General features: G+C 36.8%; 1 protein-coding gene across 1 annotated transcript; it reads right to left on the bottom strand.

Moving 5' to 3' along the window:
- Positions 1-1,296: 1,296 nt before the first annotated feature.
- mcoln1a (mucolipin TRP cation channel 1a) lies at positions 1,297-26,179 on the bottom strand. The gene is given in 15 exon segments (NM_001328165.1): positions 1,297-1,684; positions 2,190-2,320; positions 4,515-4,604; positions 5,584-5,700; positions 5,793-5,915; positions 8,959-9,060; positions 9,153-9,302; positions 9,879-9,985; positions 10,084-10,183; positions 10,410-10,506; positions 10,598-10,682; positions 12,459-12,615; positions 13,252-13,416; positions 15,097-15,338; positions 25,934-26,179. Coding segments are annotated over 15 exon segments (1,746 nt in total). The 5' UTR covers positions 25,977-26,179; the 3' UTR covers positions 1,297-1,647.
- Positions 26,180-27,245: the final 1,066 nt, after the last annotated feature.

Raw genomic sequence — 27,245 nt, 5'->3', positions numbered from 1 at the left:
ACTTTATAACGTAAAACAAAACATTTATTTCTTAGAATTGTAAGTTGTAAGTTAGATTTCTAAATGTATAACTTAGTATGGAGACTTTTTATCTCAGAACTCTGAAATTTTAACTTGGAATTGCGATTGCAATTGCAATTTATAGTCAACGTTCTGTTTTTGTAACTCAAAATTGCAACTTTTTATCTCATAATGATGACTTTATAGCTCAGATTTACTTTATTTCATAGAATTGTGAGATGCAAGTCAGATTTCTGAATTTATAACTAAGTTTTTGGACTTTTTATCTCATAATACTGACTTTATAACATGGAAATGTGACTTTTATCTCAAGAAATGCAATACATAGTCAACATTTTGACTTTGTAACTCAAAATTGCAACTTTTATCTCAGAATTATGACTTTATTTCTGGGAATTGTGGGTTTACATTAAGCAATTTTGACTTTGCAACTCACAATTTCTAGTTGTGTGTTGAAATTCATCAAATATTAGAATCAAGATTTTTTTGTTGGGTGAACCATACCTTTAAGGCCAAGTTTTTAAAGACATTCTGAGTGTTAACCCTATGGAAGCTAGTTTCTGCAACCGAATTGTTAAAAAAAAAGGTAATTGCAACTTTGTTCATCCCAGAATTGTGAGTTGCGAGTTAGATTTCTGAATTTATAACTTAGAATTGGGATTTATATCTCAGAATTCTGACTTCTAACATGGAATTGCGACTTTTATCTCAATAATTGCAATATATAGTCAACGTTCTGTCTTTGCAACTCAAAATTGCAACTTTTATCTTAGAATTCTGCCTTTATTTCCCAGAATTGTTGGTTTAAGTCACACAATTTTGACTTTACAACTCACAATTTCAAGTGTACATCTCACTATGCATATAAAAGAAGGTCAGAGTTGTGAGTTTGTGTCATGACATATGCAATTCTATGGAAAAAAGTCAGAATTCTGAGGAAAAAATCTCAATTCAATGGCGGAAATGGGCTTTTCACAGTAAACTCTAATTGCAGGGCATGTATGTTTTCTTATGGGTAAGTGTAGATGATTTCTAGACACATATAAATCTCCTCCAAGTGTTGTATAAGAGCAGACTTTACCAAAGCTTGATTATCTTTAAATCACATGGACTCCTCGTTTTCAGACATTTAGGCCAGCCTGTTCAATCCCCTTTAGAAACATCTGAAGCAGACATTACACGTGACTTACAAAAATACAAAAACCCCTCCATTAATAGTTCTGAATCAGTGACCACGATGTCTCAACTGGAGACCCACTGAAGACCACTACATGGGCACTAAATGAGCTCAACATATAAGGAATGAGTGCTGTACATATCACGTCATTTGTTTAATATTCTCAATTCAAACCTTCCGAGTGTTTTTAATCAGTCCAGACTAAAAAAACGGTACTGGGCTGCCTTTAGCAACATCCAGAGTTTAGATAAATCTAAAAAATAATAATAAAATGAGGTAAATTAAAACTTGGAGTGATTCAGCTGTAAAAACAGTTTCTGCTTTTCTCCACTGAAGGCTCATGGTGATTTCTTGGGTATTGAGTTTTCCTTATTTCACCTTTTTCTTCAGTTGTGTTGCATTACCGCATTGTGACCAGCAGAGGGAGGCGTTTCAGGTCCTATAATCTTCTAGTTGACAAGGAGGACGTCCTCATATGTGGTGGTTCTGCAGGGTTACACCAACAGACAAACAAAAAAAGTTTAGAGTCACTGTGAAACAGAAGGACTGATCTAATCTTCATCAGTAGTCTGTATTCAAAATCCATCCATATACTCTCATTTACTATTCCCTACACGAGTCCACTGATATAGTCTACGTAAGTGAATGAAAATGAGGGAGGGAAATTGAGGGGCTTTGTTTGTTGATAAATCCTTCAGACAGATTTTAAACTTCTTAGTGAAACACTGTGATAGTGATTTAACATATTGGGTGTGTCCTAAATTGCATACTTTCTTACTATATAGTACGCTAAAAATAGTATGCGAACTGAGTAGTATGTCTGAATTTGTAGTATTGGAGAAACAGTATAGGAGAAGTAACCAGATGTCCTACTACTTCTGGCGAGATTCTGATGTGCGCATCTGATAGACGCCATGCTATCCTATGATGCGTCTGTAATGAGTGATTTCTGACATGAGGAGGCATTTTCTTTGTTTGTGTGGTGACGCACCTGTCACAGCAGCAGAAGAAAGAGCACGGCGAGGTCTCGATTCCGCGGAACTTTCCAGAGCAGGGCGTGTCGGTGCACTCGGCGATGAACGCATGCAGGTCGGTGATATGAATGGGCTCCTGAGTTTGATGCTGAATGGAAATGACAGGGTATCACATTAACATAATCAAGGTGTTGAGATCATGTTACTCCACACTGTTGACACTGCTGGAGTTAAGCATGGAAAAAACTGATACTCTATACTACAAGCAAGTAAAAAACAAATAACAAACAAGCTCACTTAAAAAAAAATTATAACTTTCATTTGCACTTTGAAGAGAAACTAATAAAAAAATAGAAAATACAAAAGTAACTGAAATGAATAAGATTCTATGAAGTCATAAAGTAAGAAATAAAAATTTTACTGGTTTTGATATGATATCATAACATAAAAACATCCTGTAAGAAACTAAAAACAGCTTATATTGAAGTCAATGTGCCACATGTTGAATTTATCCCTAATTACGTTGTATCGCTAGTTACATAATATTAGCAAAACTGCCTCCGCAGAAGAAATTCTGCTTAGGAATGAGAGGATAAACTTTCTTTTTAAGGAAGTTCCAGACCACAACAGTAAGAACTTGGTCTTTTGTTCACTTTACTTTACCACAGATTAATTTGCAAACAAGACACAGTTCGAAAATCAGATGATACCTGTACAATAATGTGACGCAACGTAAGTGTGAGCAACTGTTTACCATTGCTTTAATCATTATATAGACTCACCGGCCACTTTATTAGGTACACCTTACTAGTACCGGGTTGGACCCCTTTTGCCTTCAGAACTGCCGTAGTCCTTCATGACAGATTCTGGAAATATTCCTCAGAGAATTTTGGTCCATATTGACATGATAGCATCATGCAGTTGCTGCAGATTTGTTAGCTGCACATCCATGATGTAAATCTCCTGTTCCATCACAGGTGCTTAATCTTGGATTGAGATCTGGTGACTTTGAAGGCCATTTGAGTACAGTAAACTCATTACCATGTTCAAAAAAAAAAAAAAAAACTGTCTGAGATGATTCACGCTTTATGACATGGTGCCTTATCCTGCTAGAAGTAGCCATAAGAAGATGGGTAAACTGTGGTCATAAAGGGATGGACATGGTCAGCAACAATACCCAGGTAGGCTGTGGTGTTGACACAATGTTTAATTGGTACTAATGGGCCAAAAGTGTGCAAAGAAAATATCCCCCACACCATTACACCACTACCACCACCAGCAGCCTGAACCGTTGATACAAGGCAGGATGGATCCATGATTTCATGATGTTGACGCCAAATTCTGACCCTTCCATCTGAATGTTGCAACAGAAATCAATACTAATTAGACCAGGCAACATTTTCCCAATCTTCTATTGTCTAATTTAAGTGAGCCTGTGAGAATTGTAGCCTCAGTTTCCTGTTCTTAGCTGACAGGAATGGCACCCGGTGTGGTCTTCTGCTGCTGTAGCCCATCCACCTCTAGGTTGGATGTGTTGTGTGTTCAGAAATGCTCTTCTGCATACTTCGGTTGTAACGACTGGTTATCCGAGTTACTATTGCATTTCTATCAGCTGGAACTAGCCATTCTTCTCTGTCCTCTGGCATTTGCACCCACAGAACTGCCGCTCAGTGGATATTTTTTCTTCTTCAGACCATTCTCTGTAAACCCTAGAGATGGTAGTGCGTTAAAATCCCAGTTAATCAGCAGTTTCTGAAATACTCAGACCAGCACGTCTGGCACCAACAACCACGCCACTGTTCAAAGTCACTTAAATCACCTTTCCTCCCCATTCTGACGCTCGATTTGAACTGCAGCAGATCGTCTTGACCATGTCTACATGCCTAATGGCACTGAGTTGCTGCCATGTGAGTGGCTGATTAGAAATTTGTGTTAACGAGCAGTTGAACAGGTGTACCTAATAAAGTGGCCAGTGAGTGTATGTACCTAATATCTACGCAGTATTAAATTAAAATCACAGCAGAATATTTGGAAAAAAAGGTAACACTGGTGTTAACTTCGAACTCTCAAAACAGTTTTAAATATGCAAACTATATGCCATTTATACCCGTGGGCATATTTAAAAATATATAAATTAGGAAGTTTTTTTAAAGGGTAAAATCTTGAGCACATTATAAATGGTCATCAGAAAACAGTACATCATAATTTGAAAAGTCAGTTCACAACTTCTTTAAAATGAGTGTTGTTTGACATGTTTGTGCATGTGTGTGTTGAAAGAACATCGGGAACAAAAGCATGTTTTTCATTTCTATCTCTTCATCTGCCTCGTCGCTCACTCTTACCTTGATGGTCTCGTAAGCTCCGGTGATGAGAGCAATAAAGAGAGAGAGCACCATGTAAATGAACAGAGAGATGAACGTGTAAAGGTACACCTGCAAAACAACACAGCATCTTTACTGCACTGAATACCGTGGCATGTGCTGTCTGTGTGTGTGTTGTTGTTATGTTTCCATCCACATATTCGAACATTGCATGAAAAAATGCTTAAAGGTTCAGTAAAGTGCTTTGAAATGGAGATCTGCGTGGGACAACATTTTTAATCCCGCTCTACCCGACCGCTCCCGCATATAATCAGCATTTGTTGTCCTGCTGCCCGCCCCGACCCTTTTTCTATAACCACCGCGCCGTTCCAGCTAACCACCCAGCTATAGAGTCCAGACACACACGCGCACGCACGCACGCACGCACGCACGCACGCACGCACGCACGCACGCACGCACACACGCACACACACACACACACACACACGCGCTCTCTGTCATTCAACAATGAAGCTAAACACAGCATCACGCTCTCTCATTCACACACATACATACGTGTGCTCGCTCGCTCGGGAGTCGAGAGCGATATTGTTAGACTGCCCGCTCTGTTCAAATTACACCAGTTACTGACCACTGCCGCACTTTAATCGGAAAGACCTCTACTTTGAAATGTGCCTTTTTTAATTGAATGTTTGATGTAATCTCAATTGAAAAATGAAGGAGAACGGGACAGTGTAGCTCCTCCCCTTTAAAAAAAACAGCCAATAGCGTTTCGTTTTTATCACAGCTCCATCAGTGTGAGTGGTTGAGCATCAAATGGATAGCAAATGAAAGCGTCTTGATGGGGGGTTTCATCTTCTAAGTCACAAGTAATTTATATAGGAAAAAGGTCGACACTGGCTTCTTCTTCCACAGAAAATTCAGTTTTTTGTTTGATATTTGGCGCCAGATTATCAGGAAGAGACTATTTTGTTCTCTTTGACTCATTGGATGGAATTGATTCACAAATATTTTATGCGCATAAGTTGAATTCGCATCTTTGGATGGAAACATGCGTTTGTGTGTATGTCAGTGTGAGGGTGAAACTGACCTGACTGAAGACCCAGACCAGCATGCTGCTCTCCTGCATGCCACTGAACGTCACAAACATGTCATCTCCATTGATCAGAGAGAAAAGACACTCGGACACAGACGACAGAGAGCGGAACTGAGGAAACATACATTACAGAAACTATCAGCTGTAATATGGAGATTTCGCATCATTCATTTGCCTGTGTCAGATTCAGGCTTGTTATGTACCTTAACATGGTATGGTCCCAGCACAATCCAGCCACAGAAGCAATAACCGAGGTAGATCACCGCCACACAGCAACAGAACCGGATCACGTTAGGGAAAGCAGCTTGTAACGTCACAATAAGAATCTGAGAGAGGAAAACACCATTTAGTATGCAAATTCCATATATTCTCATCAGATTTTAGCTGCATTTAGTGAGCGAATAAACTGGTGGCATGGTGGCTCAGTGGTTAGCGCTGTCGCCTTACAGCAAGAAGGTCGCTGGTTCCGAGTCCCGACTGGGTCAGTTGGCATTTCTGTGTGGAGTTTTTTCTGTGCATGTTCTCCCTGTAATGGCGTGGGTTGGCGCGCTTCGGTTTCCCCACAGCCCAAGGACATGCGCTATAGGGGAATTGAATAAATTAAATTGGTTGTAGGTGTGGCAGTAGCGCAGTAGGTAGTGCTGTCGCCTCACAGCAAGAAGGTCGCTGGTTTGAACCTCGGCTCAGTTGGCGTTTCTGTGTGGAGTTTGCATGTTCTCCCTGCCTTCGCGTGGGTTTCCTCCGGGTGCTCCGGTTTCCCCCACAGTTCAAAGACATGCGGTACAGGTGAATTGGGTAGGCTAAATTGTCCGTAGTGTATGAGTGTTTGTGTGAATGTGTGTGTGGATGTTTCCCAGAGATGGGTTGCGGCTGGAAGGGCATCTGCTGCGTAAAAACTTGCTGGATAAGTTGGCGGTTCATTCCGCTGTGGCAACCCTGGATTAATAAAGGGACTAAACTGACAAGAAAATAAATGAATGAATGAAATTGCCTGTAGTAGTGTATGAGTGTTTGTGTATGGGTGTTTCCCAGTACTGGGTTGCAGCTGGAAGAGCATCCGGTGCGTAAAACATATGCTGGAATAGTTGGCGGTTCATTCCACTGTGGCGATCCTTGATTTATAAGGAACTAAGCTAAAGAAAAATGATTGAATAAATAATAAAGCACTTAATCTGACCCTTTAACATTAAAAAGTCTCTTTTTTAACTTTGATATTTCCAAATGCAGATGATAAGATTAAATTATGAAATCACTGCTGAGATCTGAATGCATTACGATTCTTTCTGGAATCGATTAGGATTAAACAGCAGGTGGCGCTCTAGGCTAGTTTTTAACGTATCGTGTATATCAGGGGTGTCCACACTCGGTCCTGGAGGGCCGGTCTCCTGGAGAGTTTAGCTCCAACCCTAATCAAACACACCTGAACAAGACAATCAAGCTCCTCATAGGTATACTAGAAACGTCCAGGCATGTGTGTTGAAGCAAGTTGGAGCTAAGATCAGCAGGACACCGGCCATACAGGACTGACTTTGGACACCCCCGGTGTATATAGTCAAAGAATAAATGCTTGAGTCACGTACTGTAAGTGGTCATACATACACCTCAGCTTTTATCCCACAAGATTAATGCAAATACAATCTCCTTGCTTATCTATGTTGTGTAATGGGGTTGGGTAGTGTCCATTATTATTGGTGAAACTAACCCATATACTGCCAGGGAGTTAACCTATGTCGTATATACTGCCAGGGAGTTAACCTATGTCGTATGAGGAGGATCTATGCGTTTCTGATACCAAACTATTTCTAATTTTAAAGTCATAGATTTAATTCACTGACGCGTCTATTCCTGGAACTTCTGCTTACGTCAGGTCAGAGGTCAGCCAAGATGTCTGAGGTTTACAATTTTAAAATTTGGCCGTCCGAAATCGCATACTTCCTCACTATATAGTATGTTAACAACAGTATGCGAGCCGAGTAGTGTGTCCAAAATTGCAGTATTCATAGTATGCGAGCAGTACCCAAATGACCTACTACTTCTGGTGAGATTCTGAAGTGTGCATATGATGGATGCTACGCTATCCCATAATGTACAGCGAGAGATTTCATGAATGAGAGTGAAGTGACACAACCGATTCAGATAGGTCACGTGATCATGATGTAGTACGTCTAAACTCCATTCATACTACTCACATTCATACTATACAGAAAATACTTTTCTGACGCTTGTGTAGTAAATTGAAATGTAGTACATACTTGACTAGAAGGCGATTTCAGACGCAGCCTTTGATTTTTTTGTTACAAGACATTGATGGATCTAAAATCCACTTATTAAACATTAGCTGCGTCCCAAATCGCATACTTATGCACTATTCTACGCTATTTTGCAGTAAAAAAAATAGTGTCACTAGTGTGTTTACACTAAAAACTCTAAAAATAATGAGTGGACTTTAATTACCCGGATGATGCACTCATTCAGCCGGTAAAATGAAGTGTGGAATGATGGACACTTCACGCACTCAACAACTGCAGGTTTGCTCATGTAGTGGAAGGGGCGGAGCTATTGGGCGCACATGTTGGATAACTTTATTTATTTTGGATGGTAAGAGCAAAATTCTCCAACAAGACTGATTATAGCGCCACCCGATGGTGAATGCGGTTATACTCACGGCAGGTATTATTTGATAGTTTGGTCATTTATTTCACTGATTTGGCAAACGTCATCTGGGAAACGGTTTGAATTTCCTCTTAGTAAAAAAAACAGTGTTCCATTTGTGATGACACTACATACAGTACATATACTATACTGTTTAGTGTCTAAGTGCATAAGCACATAGTGCATGAGTGCATAGTGTACCATTTGAGACGCAGCTATTCTATCTGCTGCATCATGACATATGCATATGGCTAAATTCGGAACCTCCATCATATTGCTTTGCCATTCCAGATAACTTTATTAATAAGTTATTTGAGTCTTTGCAGAGATGTATGGATGCAGTCCTCCCAGCTCATGGGAGTCATACACAATATTAACTCTTTTTTTCCTCTGCAGCATGACTTTATATTCTATACTGTACATTATTTCTGTTAAGTGACAAGACTTTTGTCTAAGCAAAGTCAGACCTTACTGTCCAAATTAATTCATTAAAAATCAAGGCATGATCATATTTATTTTGGTAAAATAAGCGTAATCTAGAGGCCTTTGTCTTTTATATAAGCCACTTCTGATACAAAATGATCAACTAGAAGTCAAGCTATTATTTGTTGTTCCTAAAACTTGGACAGACAACAAGACTTTTGTCAGGTAGTGTAAATGTGAGGTGCATGTACTCTACTGTTTACGTGTTTTTTTTTTTTATTTTGTGTCTCTTACATTGTACTTTTGAAAGAAGGTGAGGTAGCGAATAACTCCAACCCAGACCAACAGCGTGGAAGTGCCCAAGAGGATGCCGCACTCATCATAGGACGACAGATTCTGAGGGATGAAACATGAAATATCAGTGGCTCTTTGTTCATCACCAAATACATAAAGGTAAAGATATTTAATCTCCTTAAAAATAGACTGACCTTCAGCTCAATGCCGATCTTAATAATAGAGCCTGTGATGGTGAGCACGTCGCTAATGATCAGCAGAATATACCACCCGTTGATAAACTCTATTCGGTCTCCCCAACACACATGCCGCTTCAGAGAGGTCTTAAAGTACTTTACAAACTCCTGAAGAGAAAGATGTGAAGGGAAATGGGTTTACTGTGTAATCATAGATATACAGTTGAAGCCAGAATTATTCCACCTCCTGTTTATTTTTTCCCAAATTTCTGTTTAATGAAGAGAAGCATAATAGTTTCTAATAGCTGATTTATTTTATTTTTGTGATGATGACAGTAAATAATATTTGACTAGATACTTTTCAAGACACTTCTATACAGCTTTAGGTGACATTTTAAGGCTTAACTAGGTTAATTAGGCAGGTTGAAGTAAGTAGGCGAGTTATTGTTTAATAATGGTTTATTCCGTAGACTATCAAAAATAAATATTGCTTAAGGGGGCTAATAATATTGACCCTAAAATGTTTTTGAAATATTTAAAAACTGCTTTCATTCTTGCTGAAATAAACAAATAAGACTTTCTCCAGAAGAAAAAATATTACAGGAAATACTTTGAAAAAGTCCTTGCTCTGTTAAACATTACTTGGGGAATATATGAAAAAGAAACAAAAAATTCAGAGCTAATAATTTTGACGTTGACTATACTGCAATGTATTTGTCGTATATATATATATCAGTTTCTTACATTTTGAAGAATGATTCCTCTGATGATAGATCGACCGCAGAGAAGCAGAGAGAAAACACAAACCAATGCCACGGCCAGATCAAACAACACACGAGCATTACTATCAGCTGCACATAGAAGAAACACAAACATATATGATTATCAACATTACAAATATGACCAGCTTAATCGGAGAAGCGAAGTAGAAGCTGTATTTGAGTCTTACGGTGTCCGGAAACACTTGGGTCTCTGCATTCCTTAATGGAGGCCTTATTATCAAGACTGATCCTTACTTTACCACTATGGGCCTTGTTATCCAGCAGAATCTGAGCACAAATGGGAACAAATTTATAATTAACAAAAGTTGAATTATAAAAATCCTGTATCACCAGGCAAAAAATTCACCGCACGTCACTGTATTACAGTATATTGATATTTGAATTATGTTATTTATCGTTTTACCTGCATTAAAAATGTTATGCTCTAGTAAACTGATTTTGTTTAGATGTACATTTGTATTGTGTAAAACTATCATATCAAATGCAAACTCACTGTGATTAAAAAAGTGTAACAGTCGGGAATTTCATTGTGTATGATGGTCTGAAGATTTATAGCCTTCAACTGGAACTGTATAGTGACGTTAATCAGCCTGGAAGAAGATACGACAACATGCGATCATTGGAGAATTCGATTTTAATAATGCTATTCTCAAACTACGAAGACAGTCCAGTTTCACTTACTTGTGAAACTTGAGGGTGAAGTTCCTGTAATCACGGCCCGTACCTGCTGCAGTGGGAGTGGATAAAGGGTTCACTCCAATACAGTCTACAGAGAGGAAGAGAGACAAGAGAAACAACCAAATGCAGCAGCCTCAGTGACCGACAGGGTCATCTGGAGACAGCTCTGGTCACCAGCAACACTATTTTTGCATGACATGAGAAAGTGATTCTTGTGGTAAATGCAATAACAGAGAACTGCAAGAAACAACAATGTGAAAATAAGAGGAAGTGACCAAATCTTTCTTTTATCATCTTAAACTTGAAACTGAACTAAAAACGAATATAGTATAACTGTAGTAAAGAAATATTTTTGAATGATTGATTATTCGATCCTCTACCTGCATACACTTATCGGCCACTTTATTAGGTACACCCCATTAGTACTGAGTTGGACCCCCTTTTACCTTCAGAACTGCCTTAATACTTCGTGGCATAGATTCAACAAGGTACTGGAAATATTCCTCAGAGATCTTGGTCCATATTAACATAATAGCATCACGCAGTGGCTGCAGATTTGTCTGCACATCCAAGATGCGAATCTCCCAAATCATCCCAAAGGTGCTCTATTGGATTGAGTTCTGGTGACTGTGGAGGCCATTTAAGTACAATGAACTCATTGTCATGTTCAAGAAACCAGTTTGAGACGATTCACGCTTTGACATGGCGCATTATCGTGCTGGAAGTATCAATCAGAAGACGGGTACACTGCGGGTACACAAAACTTAGGTAGGCTGTGGCATTGACACAATGCTCAACAGGTACTAATGGGCCTAAAGTATGACAAGAAAAGATCCCCCACACCATTAAACCACCACCACCACCAGCCTGATCCATTGATACAAGACAGGTTAAATCCATGATTTCCTGTTGTTGACATCAAATTCTGACCCTACCATCTGAATGATGCAGCAGAAATCGAGACTCATCAGACGAGACGACGTTTTTCCAATTTTCTATTGTTCAATTTTAGTGAGTCTGTTTGAATTGTAGCCCTTAGTTTCCTGCTCTTAGCTGACAGGGGTAGCGCCCGGTGTGGTCTTCTGTTGCTGTTAACCCATCTGCCTCAAGGTTGGCTGTGTTGTGTGTTGCTCTTCTGCATACCTCGATTGTAACGAGTGGTTATTTGAGTTACTGTTGCCTTTCTACCTGCTGGAACCAGTCTGGCCATTCTCCTCTGATATCAACAAGGCATTTGCACCCACAGAACTCCATTCTCTGGAAGACCATTCTCTGTATACCCTAAAGATGGTTGTGCGTGAAAATCCCAGTAGATCAGCAGCTTCTAAAATACTCAGTCTAGTTCGTCTGGCACCAACAACCATGCCATGTTCAAAGTCACTTAAATCACCTTTCTTCCCCATTCTGATGCTCAGTTTTAACTGCATCAGATCGTCTTGACCATGCCTACACACCTAAATGCAGTTTGCTGCCGTGAGATTGGCCAATTAGAAATTTGCGTAAACAAGCAGTTGGTTAGGTGTACCTAATAAAGTGGCCAGTGAGTGTACAATTATGGCTATAAATGATCTGCCACCTGCAATATCCATAAATGTGATATTGCCTACTAGCCGGGAATGCCTACAAAGACGAACAGCGGCAAGCTCAAATTTCCACAGAAATCTACCAGTGGCACTCAAATTAGAAAACACTGCTACAAGCTTTTCATTGTGCTGAGATAAGAGGACTGAACATTGATGGTTACACACTTGCTTAAAATTAGATTTTGGATAATTGATTTCCAACCAAAAATAAAGTTACAGACTGCAGACTGAAATATCTGGTCTGGTTAAAACATGAACTGAAATGAAACGAGGTCTGTCACCTGTGACCACCAGCGGGTCGATGATGAAGGTGTCGTTAGCCGGGTCGATTCTGCCTTTTTTGTAATACTGCTGACACAGAGACAGCGCGCTGCCGTTCACACCAACACCATACACATACGCATACTGGCCTACTGTCGTGTCTGCCAAAGACAGATACTGGAAGACAAGCCAAAAGCAACTGTGTCATATAAAGCATTACAAAAACAAACATGACCAAACTCCAGCTAGGAAACACAGTCGCTATGGCTGAACTATATATCTTTGTCTCAATATATATATATATATATATATATATATATATATATATATATATATATATATATATATATATATATATATATATATATATATATATATATATATATATAAACTATATTTATATAACAACCATTCTTTGTATTATGACCACACTGTACTCATACATCATACACTACTGAGCAATTCCAGCATTATGGACATGACATTTGCAGTAAAATCTCAAAACATAAATTCACATAGAAAGTATTTGTCAAACTCATATTGAAATGTCTGTTTTTATTTTCCAAAACTACTAAACCCAGTATTATGGGATCAGAAAAACATTAATCTGTAAACATTTTTTATGTATTTAAATGAGGAAAACAAATGTTAAGAGTCTATAACACACTTGGTAGAAATACATTGAAAGATTTTTACAGTGCTGTGAATTACAGGCCTACTCAAAAAAAAAAAAAGAAAACGTATACCAATATCACTCTATGAGAAGTGAAAAGCGAAGCATATGATTATAAGCTCAGCAAAATGAGACATTACCTGTTCAACTGCGTAAAACATATGATCATAAACATCACTCTGTGTGTAAACAGCGAGTGCGTCATCTGAATCAGCGTAGTCTTTGAGAAAGAGGTGTTTAAACGACGCAGTGTTTTCCTCCTTGAACATCACCGCCATCTCATTACTTAAGCCAAAGAGTACCAGCTAGAGATAATGAGAAAACAAACAATCTTAAAAACAGTGTTCAGTATACACCTGAAAAATTATGAAAAACAGCATCATTTATAGAATGACAACCAAACTTTCTTGTTTAGGTCATTTTAGCCTGTACAGAGCACATTTTGGTGACAAAAAATAAAGTTGTCTTATTTGATTATACAGTTTAAATAGAAAAGATCTATTAGTGTGTGTGTGTGTGTGTGTGTGTGTGTGTGTGTGTGTGTGTGTGTATGTGTGTGTGTGTGTGTGTGTGTATAATTGTATGACATTTATAAGAATGCATAATAAGCAGCTTATACACTACCTGACAAAGTCTTGTCATCTATCCAAGTTTTAGGAACAACAAATAATATCTTGACTTCTAGTTGATCATTTGGTATCAGAAGTGGCTTATATGAAAGGTAAAAGCCTCTAGATCATGCTTATTTTACCAAAAAAAAATATGATCATGCTTTGATTTTTAATGATGTAATTAGGACATTAAGGTCTGACTTTGCTTAGACAAAAGTCTTGTCACTTAACAGAAATAATGTACAGTATAGAATATAAAGTCATGCTGCAGTGGAAAAAGAATTAATATTGAGTATGACTCCCATGAGCTTGGAGGACTGCATCCACACATCTCTACAATGACTCAAATCACTTATTAATAAAGTCATCTGGAATGGCAAAGAAAGTGTTCTTGCAGGACTCCCAGAGTTCATCAAGATTCTTTAGATTCATCTTCAATGCTTCCTTCATCTTACCCCAGACATGCTCAATAAAGTTCATGCCTGGTGACTGGGCTGGCCAATCCTGGAGCACCTTGACCTTCTTTGCTTTCAGGAACTTTGATTTGGAACCTGAAGTATGAGAAGGAGCACTATCCTGCTGAAGAATTTGCCCTCTCCTGTGGTTTGTAATGTAATGGGCAGCACAAACGTCTTAATTCCTCAGGCCGTTGATGTTGCCATCCACTCTACATTCTGCCACTTTTCCAAAATACTGGGATTAATTGGGATCGACGACAAGACTAGTTTCGTGCATATACCACTAGATTATTATTTTTTTTAAATGACCAATAAAAAAAAAAAAAACATACCAAAAATATGATGCGATGACTGTTTTATAAAATGAAAACAAGTTTTTAAGGTGTAATCAAGACGTTTGTGCTTATTAGTCAATGAAGCAAACCAAAGGTTACTTCTTATGGACTCCCAGTAGTACATGTCAAACAGGTTAAAGAATAATTTTGTGGTAAAACTGACAGTTTTAAATAATTATTTGATTACTTTGACTATACACGCTTCGTCGTACTTGCTTAGTGGTTAGCTAGCACAGCAAGAAGGTCGATGGTTTAAGTCCCAGTTGGCATTTCTTTGTGGAGTTTGCATGTTCTCCCTGTGTTTGTGTGGGTTTCATCCGGGGTGCTTTGGTTTCCTCCACATGACATGCACTATAGGTGATTTGGATTATCTAAACTGGCCGTAGTGTATGAATGTGTGTGTGAATGCAAAAGTGTATGGGTGTTTCCCAGTAATGGGTTGCAGCTGTAAGAGCATGCGCTACATAAAGCATATACCGGATCGGCGGTTCATTACGCTGTGGTGACCCCAGATAAATAAGAGACTAAGCCGAAGGAAAATGAATGAATGAGGGACAGAAAGTCCAAGAATGTTTTAATACCTGTGCAGTGACTATAACAATCTTCAGTATTTGCAGAATCAGCTTGAAAGGCTTTCGGCCTTTGGCTTGGTATTTCTCACAGGGGCTCATAAAGAAGTATTTTAATTTCCTGCGCAACTCTTCTTCTTCTGGGTCAGCACCAATCCAGCCATCTGTTACTGGGGTGGGCCTGGGCTTGCTATACTCATCCATGCAGTCATTTGAACCATAGTGAGCTACCGGATACAGCAGCCTATCCTCCTCTGAAAGAAAGAAAGACAGAGACACGGATAGTACCAGAGGGATCAATTACAAAAGAAATCGTCTTTCTGCTTTAAACAACTGATGCACATTCCTTTACATTCTACTGTTTAAGAGTCTGATGCATTTTAACTTCAGGTACAGTACTGTGCAACAGTTAAATCTGTTGTTTTACTGATGGTGTAATGCAGGGGTCACCAAACTTGTTAATGGAGGGCCGGTGTCCTGAAGATTTTAGCTCCAACCCTAATTAAACACACCTGAACAAGCTACTTAAGGTCTTACTAGGTGTACTTGAAACACCCAGGCAGGTGTGTTGAGGCAAGTTGGAGCTAAACCCTGCAGGGCACCGGCCCTCTAGGACCAAGATTGGTGACCCCTGGTATAATGGATAGATGTGACCCTTTACCACAAGGGTAATTTTGTAAAATTGAGATTTATACAGGGTAAATAAATAATCTTTCTGTTGATGGTTTGTTAGGATAGGAGTTAGGTTAGAGTTTAAATTATTTTGGTTTACTTGTTTAAGACATGAAAGACAATGTTGAAGAGATGCTGTTTGTCCTGGTTTGAGCTGCATTTCTACTGGTGAAAAAAAAAAAATCAGACAATATTCTACAATATTGTCTGAATTGATGGAATTGTGAATGTTGAAAATACAGATGAACTTCAGTGGTAATAGTTTTCATTTTCAGCATTATAAGGATCTGCTAATTGCAGTGAAATCTTATTTAGAGAAAGAAAACAACTGATCAAACACAGGCAGTCATGAAATGGCCTCCACAGAGTCCAGACCTAAATATTAAAGAGGCTGTATGAGATCACCTGGACAGAAAAAGAAAGATACGACACTCTAAACCTAAAGAAGAACTCTGGAAAGGGCTAAAATAAGCCTGATTTTATACAGCACATCATTTCAGAAAATGTCAGGACAATTAGAACAAAACAGAAATGCAAGGGAAGCCACGTTAAACATAGACTTTTGTTTGAAGAGGAGATGTACCAACATGCAATCTGATGTACCAACAAAACCAGGTGGTAATTCACACCGTAGCGTCTGATTCTGCGACTATATTAGATTTCACAACTGAAAGCTGATTCAAATGAATAAACTCAAATTGATTGGCTCAAAACTTTATCATATGTCTCAACACAAGTGACACGCAATGCTGAAAAAGGCTTTCCTACAGTTACCAGATGGATGACGGGGAGTTTTACAACATGAGTCAGCTAGAAAGTGAAAGGGGAACACAACGGTCTTAAAATAACAAATGCCACAGATGAATTTCATACAGAATGTAAGCTAAAACAATGAAGCACATTGATGAAATTTACAGAACTTCATCATGTTACAGGGCACACTGCTAATCTCAATGCTTCACTTTGTATTACGGTCGAGTCATGTGAAAGGGCCTTGCGGCTGGTTACCTTGTCAAGGCCTTCAAAAGTACTTCGGGGTGGCTAGTTTGTGAATAAATGCTGGATTATCTACATGTGTGGCCTCAAAATGCATATCAAATGTGGTTCGTCTTTATTTTCAACAATGAAAAATAGACATCTTTCAAATCACAAAGTATGTTGTTCTGTAAACACAGCTAAAAATGATAGTTTGTGTCTTCATTTTCTTCCTTACAACATATTGTTAAAAAGCACTGACTAAACACTTTCCAAAAGCAATTTACGAAATTACAGGAAATGTGACTTTTGGAAGCGGTGGCTAAACTGTAAACATGCTTTTCTTGTGCAATTCTGTGAGTTTCTGTGTTCTACAGTTTCTCTGTAAACCATTTTTCATTGGTTATTAGTCATATGTTATTTATTCAATAGCCTTAGTGACCAGTTATCACAGTGACCCAGACTACATACAGACAACGAGCAGGCGAGATTATGGAGGTATATTATTGAGCAGAAAATCTATAAGCTAAAAAGGTCTAGTTGATTTGTTGGAGGGGAAATAATCGGCAATATCTCTGATAAATATTGTGTGTGCAAATTAAATCTTGATGAAATGGTTTGCTGTGCTTTCTTGTAGGGCTGTATAATTACGCTTAAATGACGTGGTTACATCATGTCAAAGTGATGATAATGTAATTATTTTTTTTATATGATTTTATTAATATCAATCATTTATGATATTATAAAACTCTATTTGTCTTTATTTAACAACACACTTTACATGCCAATTTGCACATAACAGCTGCACATATAACATTGTATATAGTAATATAGCTCTATATACACTTGTCTATTTGTATATTTGCATTCACTACTTGCTTTTTTATATATTTATCATCTGTTTATTGTCCTGTCTCTGTAATTCTGTTGCACTGTAGAAGCTCTGTCACAAAAACAAATTCCTCATATGTGCGAACATACCTGGCAATAAAGCTCTTTTTGATTCTGATTCCTCTTAAATGTATAGTGCACCCAAACATGAAATGAAACTCGCACTATTTAGTCTAGTTTTAAACTTTATGAGAATCTTTCAAACACTGTATAAAAAATTCTTGCTGCTTTAAAATTTTGAGTTGAATCAAACTAACTTTAGTCATCTCAATTTACAGCAATTAGACTAGATTAAAAATATGAAGTTAAACTTTGTATAACTTTTAAAAAAGTTGAAATCTAATTAACTTAACATTAAACATAGAATTATTTGTTGTCTTGACTTTTTGTCATTTATTTTTTACAGTAAAGGAAAGAATACAAAAGAATATTTAGTAAAATTCAGGTTTTGAGATCCTTCGACTTCCATAGTGTTTCAATACATTACCAAGCATGTCAATGAGTACAAGCTACCATCATTGTTCAAAATATCTTCCTTTGTGTTCAACAGAGAACCTCAAACAGGTTTCAAACCAGTAAAGAGTAAGTAAACACTAGCATTTTTGGGTTACCTATCCCTTTAAGAGAAATAAGTATTACTCGTATTACTCGAAAAGAATACTCTTAAACGTGTTGTGTTTATCTAATTCATACGGATTAATTGTACTGTACAGAATTACATATCAGCATAAGTAACAGAATTATAGTGGAACACTATTTTTCATGCCTCATTAATAACACACACACACTGTAAAAAATGCTGGGTTCTACACAACTGAATGGTGTTGGGAAAACAAAAAGGAATAAAGTTAATTTATTCGTTTTTACAAATTTAAGTTATAGTTATTTAAGTTATTTTAAACATAAAATTAAAAAGTTGTCCCACCAAAAAATAAATAAATAAATAAAAATAAAATAAAATAAAAAAACTGAGGAATTGTGTTGTTTCTATTCATGTTAAAGAAAGTAGTTTGAACAAACAGCAAAAGTCATTCTTTGGGTGCATGATTTACAATCCAAACTGACAGCACCTAATCTAGACAAACGAAAGTAAAAAAAACAAAAGACCAAGCTTAGTAAGTGTGTCTGCCAGTCAAACATGATTTATGACAGAAGCCTGTTTGGGCTGACTAATGAGAAACTAACATGCATTACATAGACAAAAAAGTACACACTGACAGACTTAATGTTTCTCTAATTTCTAAACTCCTGTAATGTCCACTTTGAGCAATAACCAAGCTGGCGTGATTTATTTGTTGTCTAAAATTTTTATTATTATTTAAATATAATATTTTTATTTTGACCTTAAAGCAACACAGAGCAATACAAAAAGAAACAACAGCTATAAAGACAGAAAAGAATATGCAAAAATAAAAAGAAAAAAGAAAAAGACAAGAGACAGAAAAAAAAAGATTTTAAAACCTTTGTTACATCAGTTCCTCCAGTTTTATACATACTGTAGGATGGTTAACATTGTTACACATACAATTGAAGTCACATACATTTTTAAAAATTTTTTTCTCTTTTTAAAAGTATTTCCCAAATGATGTTTAACAGAGCAAGTTTTTTTTCACAGTGTTTGCTATATTATTTTTTCTGGAAATTGTCTCGTTTGTTTTATTTAAGCTAGAATGAAAGCAGTTTTTAATTTGCGGTGGCGCAAGTGGCGCAGTAGGTAGTGCTGTCACCTCACAGAAAGAAGGTTGTTGGGTCGCTGGTTTGAACCTCGGCTCAGTTGGCGTGTCTGTGTGGAGTTTGCATATTCTCCCCGTGTTTGCGTGGGTTTCCTCCGGGTGCTCCGGTTTCCCCCACAGTCCAAAGACATGCGGTACAGGTGAATTGGGTAGGCTAAATTGTCCGTAGTGTATGAGTGTATGTGTGTGTGGATGTTTCCCAGAGATGGGTTGCGGCTGGAAGGGCATCAGCTGCGTAAAAACGTGCTGGATAAGTTGGCGGTTCATTCCGCTGTGACGACCCTGGATTAATAAAGGGACTAAGCCGACAAGAAAATGAATGAATGAATGAAGTGAGTTTTTAAAATTATTATGTTTATAAATGTGCTGAAAGAATCTTCTCTTTATTAATCAGAAATTGGGGAAAAAATAAACAGGGGGGCTAATAATTCTGACTTCAACTGTATATTTCTAGGCCAGTGGGAGCAGGCAATTTAGTGATCTTGCAAACAATGACAGGGTCATCATACCTTTGAACTGTTATCTTTGACAATTGACAGAAAATTAAAAAAGGGTTTCCAGGTGGCTTCAAAGCCAGCAATGCTATCAGCAAGATTGCGTCCAAGTGTCTCTGAATGCAAAGTGCTGGAGAGTACAGGAAGTCGGATTTTAAAAAGTGGTTTTGATGCCTTTTTTCCATAGACAATGAATCATTTTTAGCCATGACAATCCGTTGGCTGAACCTACGAAGTCAGACCAACCAAAAAGAGCGATTGCTGGATCAGGGGAGAGGTCACAAGAATAAGCCTGAGAGAAGAATCTGAACATTTTGCTCCAAAACTAATCAAGTTTTGGGCATGAGCAAAAAGATGTAATTATTATTATTATTGTTGTTTGTTTGTTTGTTTAAGACTGGTTACAACTTTCAGTAACATAAAAAAATGTTCAGTTTCTTAAACAGACAAATCATTTTGCTTTTTAAGACCTTAGTATATCATAAGGATTGTAACAAAAAAAATAGGGAAAAAATAGTCCCCAGCTTGGTAACTAGGTAACAGTGCGTAATACCATTGTACCTGCTGCAGCCATGATACGCCAACAAAGTCCCTTGATTATAACATCAGAATGAGAGAATAGTTCCTATACTCATCAGCCAAGTAAACAGCAACTTATAATATTCCTTCAGTCTTAGTACACAATGTTACTACAGAGTCAAAAGTGAAGCTTTAATAGGAAAATTATCTATTCTTTTTTATTTGAGTGCGATGCTAATGGTCTAATTCGATTTAATGACTTTTGCTGAGCTAAGCTAAAAGTGCTCCTGCCAGACCCGTAGATTGGCTGAATGGATAAAAAAAATGGTGACTGATTAACTCTGGATGACTTGTAAAATTAATCTGGAGTTAATCTAATAAAGTAGTTTAAAATACAGTGCAAAAGTTAGTAGCTCAAATTTATATGTTAGGAAAAAATATATTTATTTATTTATTATTTTTTTAAAAGAGCAAAAATCAAAAGAAACAAAAAATATATAAAATGTTACATTTTTTGTTTGTTTTTTTCAATATTTTGCTTGAATTTAATTGTATTATCTTTCTACTTCTAAAGATGATTGGTGACTAAAATAATATTTTAATGAATATATCTGTTTAATAAATCTGTTTTGTTTAAATGCACCAAAATATGACGCACATTCACTTAGCAATGAATAAAAATATTCATTTTCAAAATGGGGTGTACTCAATTGTGCTGAGCACTGTATATCTAACTCCCCACCTGCATAAATGACTATGATTAAGCAAGAATGAAGAGAGTATTTACGAGAGGAACAACTGGCTCATTTACTCTCCAATCAAAACCATCACTGCTCATCTGGCAGCAGATCTGTGACCCTGTCTGTCTGTCCGTCAAAACGGAGTTCCTGGAATTCTGCCAGTGATAAAGTCAATCAAACGGCAGAAAATAAGCTGAAAAATCTCATCTGTCCTGCTTTACAGGAAGCCATGTTTTCTGAGCACAGACACACATTAGCTCCTCACACGCTCCTGCTGTCACTGAAAGTCAAGGCTATGACAATCAGCGACTCAAGATTGCCATATCGCAAATGGCATCAGGGTTTGTTCTCTGGATAGGAAACACATGGACCATGTAGAGGTACCCACATGTAGAACTAAATCAAATAACAGATCTATAAGTGAAGAGGGCGACACAGTTATGACGTGAAATATTATGCAGAAATCCTAGAGGTGCACTAAACATTTCTGAAACTAAAATCTGCAGCATATAAAACAGAAGAAAGACTTTTGGTTAAGCAGAAATATTTGGATGACGGCAATTTTTGGTTAAAACAGGTGTTTAAAAAACACTTCTGCAATGGTGAATTGATTTTATCAGTATCTGTTTTATAAATAAGACATTAAAGAATAGACAAATAGACTCTTTAGCCATGTAGACTACATTCAATGATTTGTGAAAAAAAAATAAGTCAATTAACTAGAGTTAACTCAATTACCACAACTGCTTTTGCACTTTATATTTTGGATGTAATAACACAAAATAAATTGTATATAATTCTGGCTTCAGTGAAAACTGCTATTGAGTACATCACTGTTAAAACATTAATTATGCAATTTTCTCTAATTTTCTGCCTTAGAAAATGTTCACAGAAGGCATTTTGCATTGACAAAAAAGAAGATTCAGTGCAGTGGATTGCAATATACAAGGCTGGTATGAGATTGTGACGTTATGATAACGATATGCTCAAATCACAGTTTCACGGTATCATGATTACAGCTCTAAAATATACTCTTTTTAAATGCAGACCAGCTCAGTGGGTAGCACAATCGCCTCACAGCAAGAAGTTTGCATGTTCTCTTCATGTTGGCCAGGGTTTCCTCCGGGTGCTCCAGTTTCCCCACAAGTCTAAAGACATACAGAATAGGTGAATTGGGAAGACTAAATTGTCCGTAGTGAATGTGTGTGAATGAGTGTGTATGGATGTTTCCCAGTGATGGTGCGGCTGGAAGGGCATCCGCTGCGTAAAACATATGCTGGATAAGTTGGCGGTTCATTCAGACTAATAAAGGGACTGAGCCGAAAAGAAAATGAATGAATGAATAAATGCAGGCCGGTAGCCAGGGGGGTTCAGGTGGTTCGAAAGATCCACCCCTCCTACAGAAAAAGTCCAGAATTTGGCCCCTATATGAGCTCATGTGTCCCATTTCTGACAATATGCCACCATAAATTTTGATAATAACCGATAGAAGGCTTTAAGACATATTTAATTATTAATTATTATTGAACCGAACAAATTGTGACTGAGGAAATGAACTGGCCAGTTTGTTATTTGCCTATAGGCTGCAGTTTTTCATTTAAAACAAGATTTAACTTTTTTTTTTTGTTTTTTTTTGGCATGATGGATGATAAAAAATTAGCATAATTTTTATTTATTTATTTTTTTAAATATATTTTATATATTATGTATGTATTTCTTTGTTTAAAAATGCCATGTCAGCAACCAAGGCTATTTGTATGGCAAGAACATTTCAATAATAAATATACAATAAAATAAACAAACAAACAAATAAATACATAAATTAAATAAGATTTTTAGTGTTCATAGATGATAAGAATTCCAAATTTTTTCCTGGTGTCACTTTGCTAAAAATGTCCTTAAAAGAGTTCATTTAAAAAAAAAAAAGTCTACCGGAATCATTAAAAGCAGGACAGCCCAGTAAAATATGTTTTACATTAAGGGGAGTTGTGCAGTACAAACATTGAGTGGGGTCCTCATCTTTAAGCAAAAAGGCAAGGGTAAATCTGGTAAAAACAATTTAATATTTGTAATCTTATTGCATAATTTATAAAACTGTAATAACGTAATGCACATTTGTAAACAAACAAATGTTTGCAAACATAAAATAGTGTGGTAAAACACTAATATTTTATTGTATCAAATATTTTTGTTGCATCAAAAAGTGTGGTAATGATCACCCTTTAACAAGCTGGTCAAGCTAAAATTTGTGCTAAAAACGTCACTAAAATACAGTATTTGAACATTTGAACATTTCATAATTTAATAGAAAAATAAGGCGAGTAACTGCAAAAAGGTCCACTTGTTGAGGAAAAGAAGACCCCTTTTAATAGGCCTGAAACGTCTGGATAAAAAACAAAAACTTTTTCCCCATTGAACACAATATATTCTATTTTAAGAAACATTTATAATATGGAACAATAGCTATTGATGTGAAGAGTCTTTTTTGCTGGAGATACTATTGCCCTAAATAAAAACTAAATAAAATAGTCACAAAAAAAAACATGTAAAAAATGTACATATACCACAGGAACGGTATAACAGAAAATTCTGGTGGTTTTAAAACCTTGACTTTTCCAAACCTTCATTTATCATGAGCGCTACACTGAAATGTTGGTGTCCGCAGAACACTGCAAAGACACAAATGCAACACACAAGCAAGTAAATATGAAACAAATATTAAATAGCAGCACATTAGAATGAAAGAAGGCATTCTGTAAGGCATTATGCATCTCCTGAAAACAAAATGTAGGTTAAACCTGCTCTGCTTATTTAGTGTTTTTTGTGGTCATGTGTTCAGATTCCAGTAAACTTTATGAACCCATAAACACAACATCATTTCTCTGTATGGAACTATAGGAATACGGTCAATAGGAAACAAACGAGGAAGGAAAAAAACAAAAACAAGCAGAAAATATGTCCATACAGCAATCTATCTGAACTCATGATATCCAACTAAAGCATCCGAACAGCAAAACCTTATAACAAACAACAAAAAGGGCTGTTTGGCAACATCACTTACAAGACGTGTCCACTTTCAGGGGACAGTTAATCCAAAATTTTTAATTTACTCACTATTTAAATTGAAGTAAAGTTAGTTTTAGATTTACATATTTGTTCATTTTAATGCTCCCTTTACCGTTAACCACGCTAATTTGAATATTCGGCCTGAAATTGCATGCAAGTATGACTTCTAAAGACCATTAGCACCATTTAACTCAGTGTAAACAATGATTTACTTTGATACTCATTGACTGCTAATATGCTTTCCCTATTTAGAATTTGCAAATATTTTTCTGAAATGATATTATTGAGAAATCTGAATGTGCTAATATACAACTTTACCTCAATACTACTTACTCTCGCACTCAAGTGGATCCAAACTTCTAGTACTTTCCTTCTGTCACACACAAATGAAGATTTTATGATGAAAGCCCAAACCCTGTAACTATTGACACTCATATTATTTAATTTTCCTGTTATGAAAGTCAATGGTAACAGGTTTTTGTTTATCTTCAAAGTATCTTCATTTGTGTTCAACAGAAGAAAGAAACTCAGAAAGGTTTGAAACAAGGTTAGGATGAGTAAATTATGACAGAGTATTCAAATCTGCATGAACCATCTCTTTAACATTAAGACTGAGCAGACACAAACGATTAAAAACCCAAACAAATCTGCACATTATTGAGGACATGTCCGGTTTAACGTCAGTTAAACACTGACCGTAAGCGAAAAAGACTTTAAAAAGTAACCACACAGTGAACACATGATATTACAGTGACTTTGTTGCAGGTTCAATTACATGAATCATTAACATTGAGCAAACAAAAACAGACTTTTTTTTACCTCAAGAACTATACAATACCGTTACTGCATTTGGATAAATACAAAACACACAAAGAACATCCAACCGCCTGCAACAGACCCTGAATAAAAACTTTACTGTAAATATTTGATTTTAGAGGGATTGAGACTAAAACAAGAGGATTTTTTTCAGCTCTCGTGACTCATGATAATCATAACTCTGAGTTTTTTCAATTCATGCTATAATCTTACGTTAAGTCTGTGCATAAGCAGGGTTTCTGCAGGTTTCACAAAGTTAAATTTAAGACTTTAAAGTCATTATTAAGACCATTATGAATGAAATTTAAGGATTTGTTTTTAAAAATATATATTTAATAATACAATAAAAAAATTTATTTGGAATATTTTTATTAATCTTCAAATATATTCATTCACAAATACTTTTACCCTTACCAAGAATAGAACAAAACACAGCTGTCAATTACTTCAGTCTACAATAATAATCATTTAATAATATTTTTTTACGTCAGGTCAGTATCCTTAGCAGTAACTAAATGGAGAACATCCAAATGTTACTGCAAGGAAAGAAATTAAATGCAATTTTTAAATAAAAAGTTGAAGTTTTATTGAGATGGATTGGTGACTGCATGGGTGTTAATGGCCGGATTGGGAACAAATAATTATTAAGACCTGTTCAAAAAGATTTAAGATCTACAACACAATATTTCAGTAGATTTAAGACTTTTTAAAGCCTAAAATTTAGCTTTTGAGATTTAAGACATTTTAAGACCCCGCAAACACCCTGATAACACAGCCATTCCTTACACATACACAATACACATAATACTAAATTCCACAAACATATGCTGTATTATAGATCCATTATTGCTATCTAATAACAGTTTGTCGAAGCACTTGTTACAAGCAGCATATAGTTATTAATAACCGTCATGTGGCGAGCATTGTAATGTTGATAACTCACCGGAGGAAATATGATCAAGCTTATTGGGGTCCACTGCGGCCATGTCAGCGATTTAAAATAACGTGCAGAAGCTCTCGGCATTAAAATCCTAGTTTTATTCACAACACGATGGAACCTGAGTGTATCCGACAGGCTGTTTGCCCCTCTGTGATCAATTGGCGAGCTCCGCTCCGGTTTCTGCCTGTTTACCAGCGCGAGCTGCGAGCGCAGCGCTGAACTTCCGGTGACTGAGGTCATGTGACAACATCATGTGACCGACTCTGCTTGTTGTGTTAGGGATATGTGATACTGAGAGAAGCCTGAAAAAAAGTGAATTTCTTCTTCGTAAAATTAGTCTGCCACATCATGATTTGGCATTCATGTAACAAAGTTGATTTATATATATATATATATATATATATATATATATATATATATATATATATATATATATATATATATATATATATATATATATATATATATATATAAATTCAGTATATGATAAATTGAGGACACTTGAGTCCTAACAAGTAAACTTTTAGGTGAACTAGTACACACACATATACACAGTTTGTTAAACACATACATAAGTACAATTTGTAAAACACTGACACTGGGAAGGTTGTATGATTACAATTTACGAGATGCACACATTCAGTCCATTAAAGGGATAGTTTACAAAAAAATGAAAATCCTGCACTCCTTTACCCTCCCGCTACTTATTCTAAACCTGTTTGAGTTCCCTTCTGTTAAACGAAGAGATTTCTCCGATGAATCATCTGCATCCCACCATCACAAATACTGCAGAGGACCTTTTGGAACCCGCATGGACCCAGAATTATTACAGAAATCAGTCAAGTTTGGTGAAGGAAAAATCATGGGTTGGGGTTACATTCAGTATGGGGGCGTGTGAGAGATCTGCAGAGTGGACACAACATCAACAGCCTGAGTTACAGGCTCCCCATTACATTACAAACCACAGGAGAGGGCAAATTCTTCAGCAGGATAGCGCTCCTACTTCAGCCTCCACATCAGAGTTCCTGAAAGCAAAGAAGGTCAAGGTGCTCCAGGATTGGCCAGCCCAGCCACCAGACATAAACAATATTGAGCATGTCTGGGGTAAGATGGAGGAGGAGTCATGAAGATGAATTCAAAAACTTTTGATGAACTCTGGGAGTCCTGCAAGAACACTTTCTTTTCCATTCCAGATGACTTTATTAATAATTTATTTGAGTCATTGCAGAGATGTATGGATGCAGTCCTCCAAACTCATGGGAGTCATACTCAATATTAACTCTTTTTCCATTGCACCATGACTTTATATTCTATA

This window comes from Danio rerio, chromosome 1, assembly GCF_052040795.2.
Source record: "Danio rerio strain M-AB ecotype USA chromosome 1, GRCz13ab, whole genome shotgun sequence".
Lineage (NCBI taxonomy): Eukaryota > Metazoa > Chordata > Actinopteri > Cypriniformes > Danionidae > Danio > Danio rerio.
This window is presented reverse-complemented; position numbering and strand designations above follow the sequence as displayed.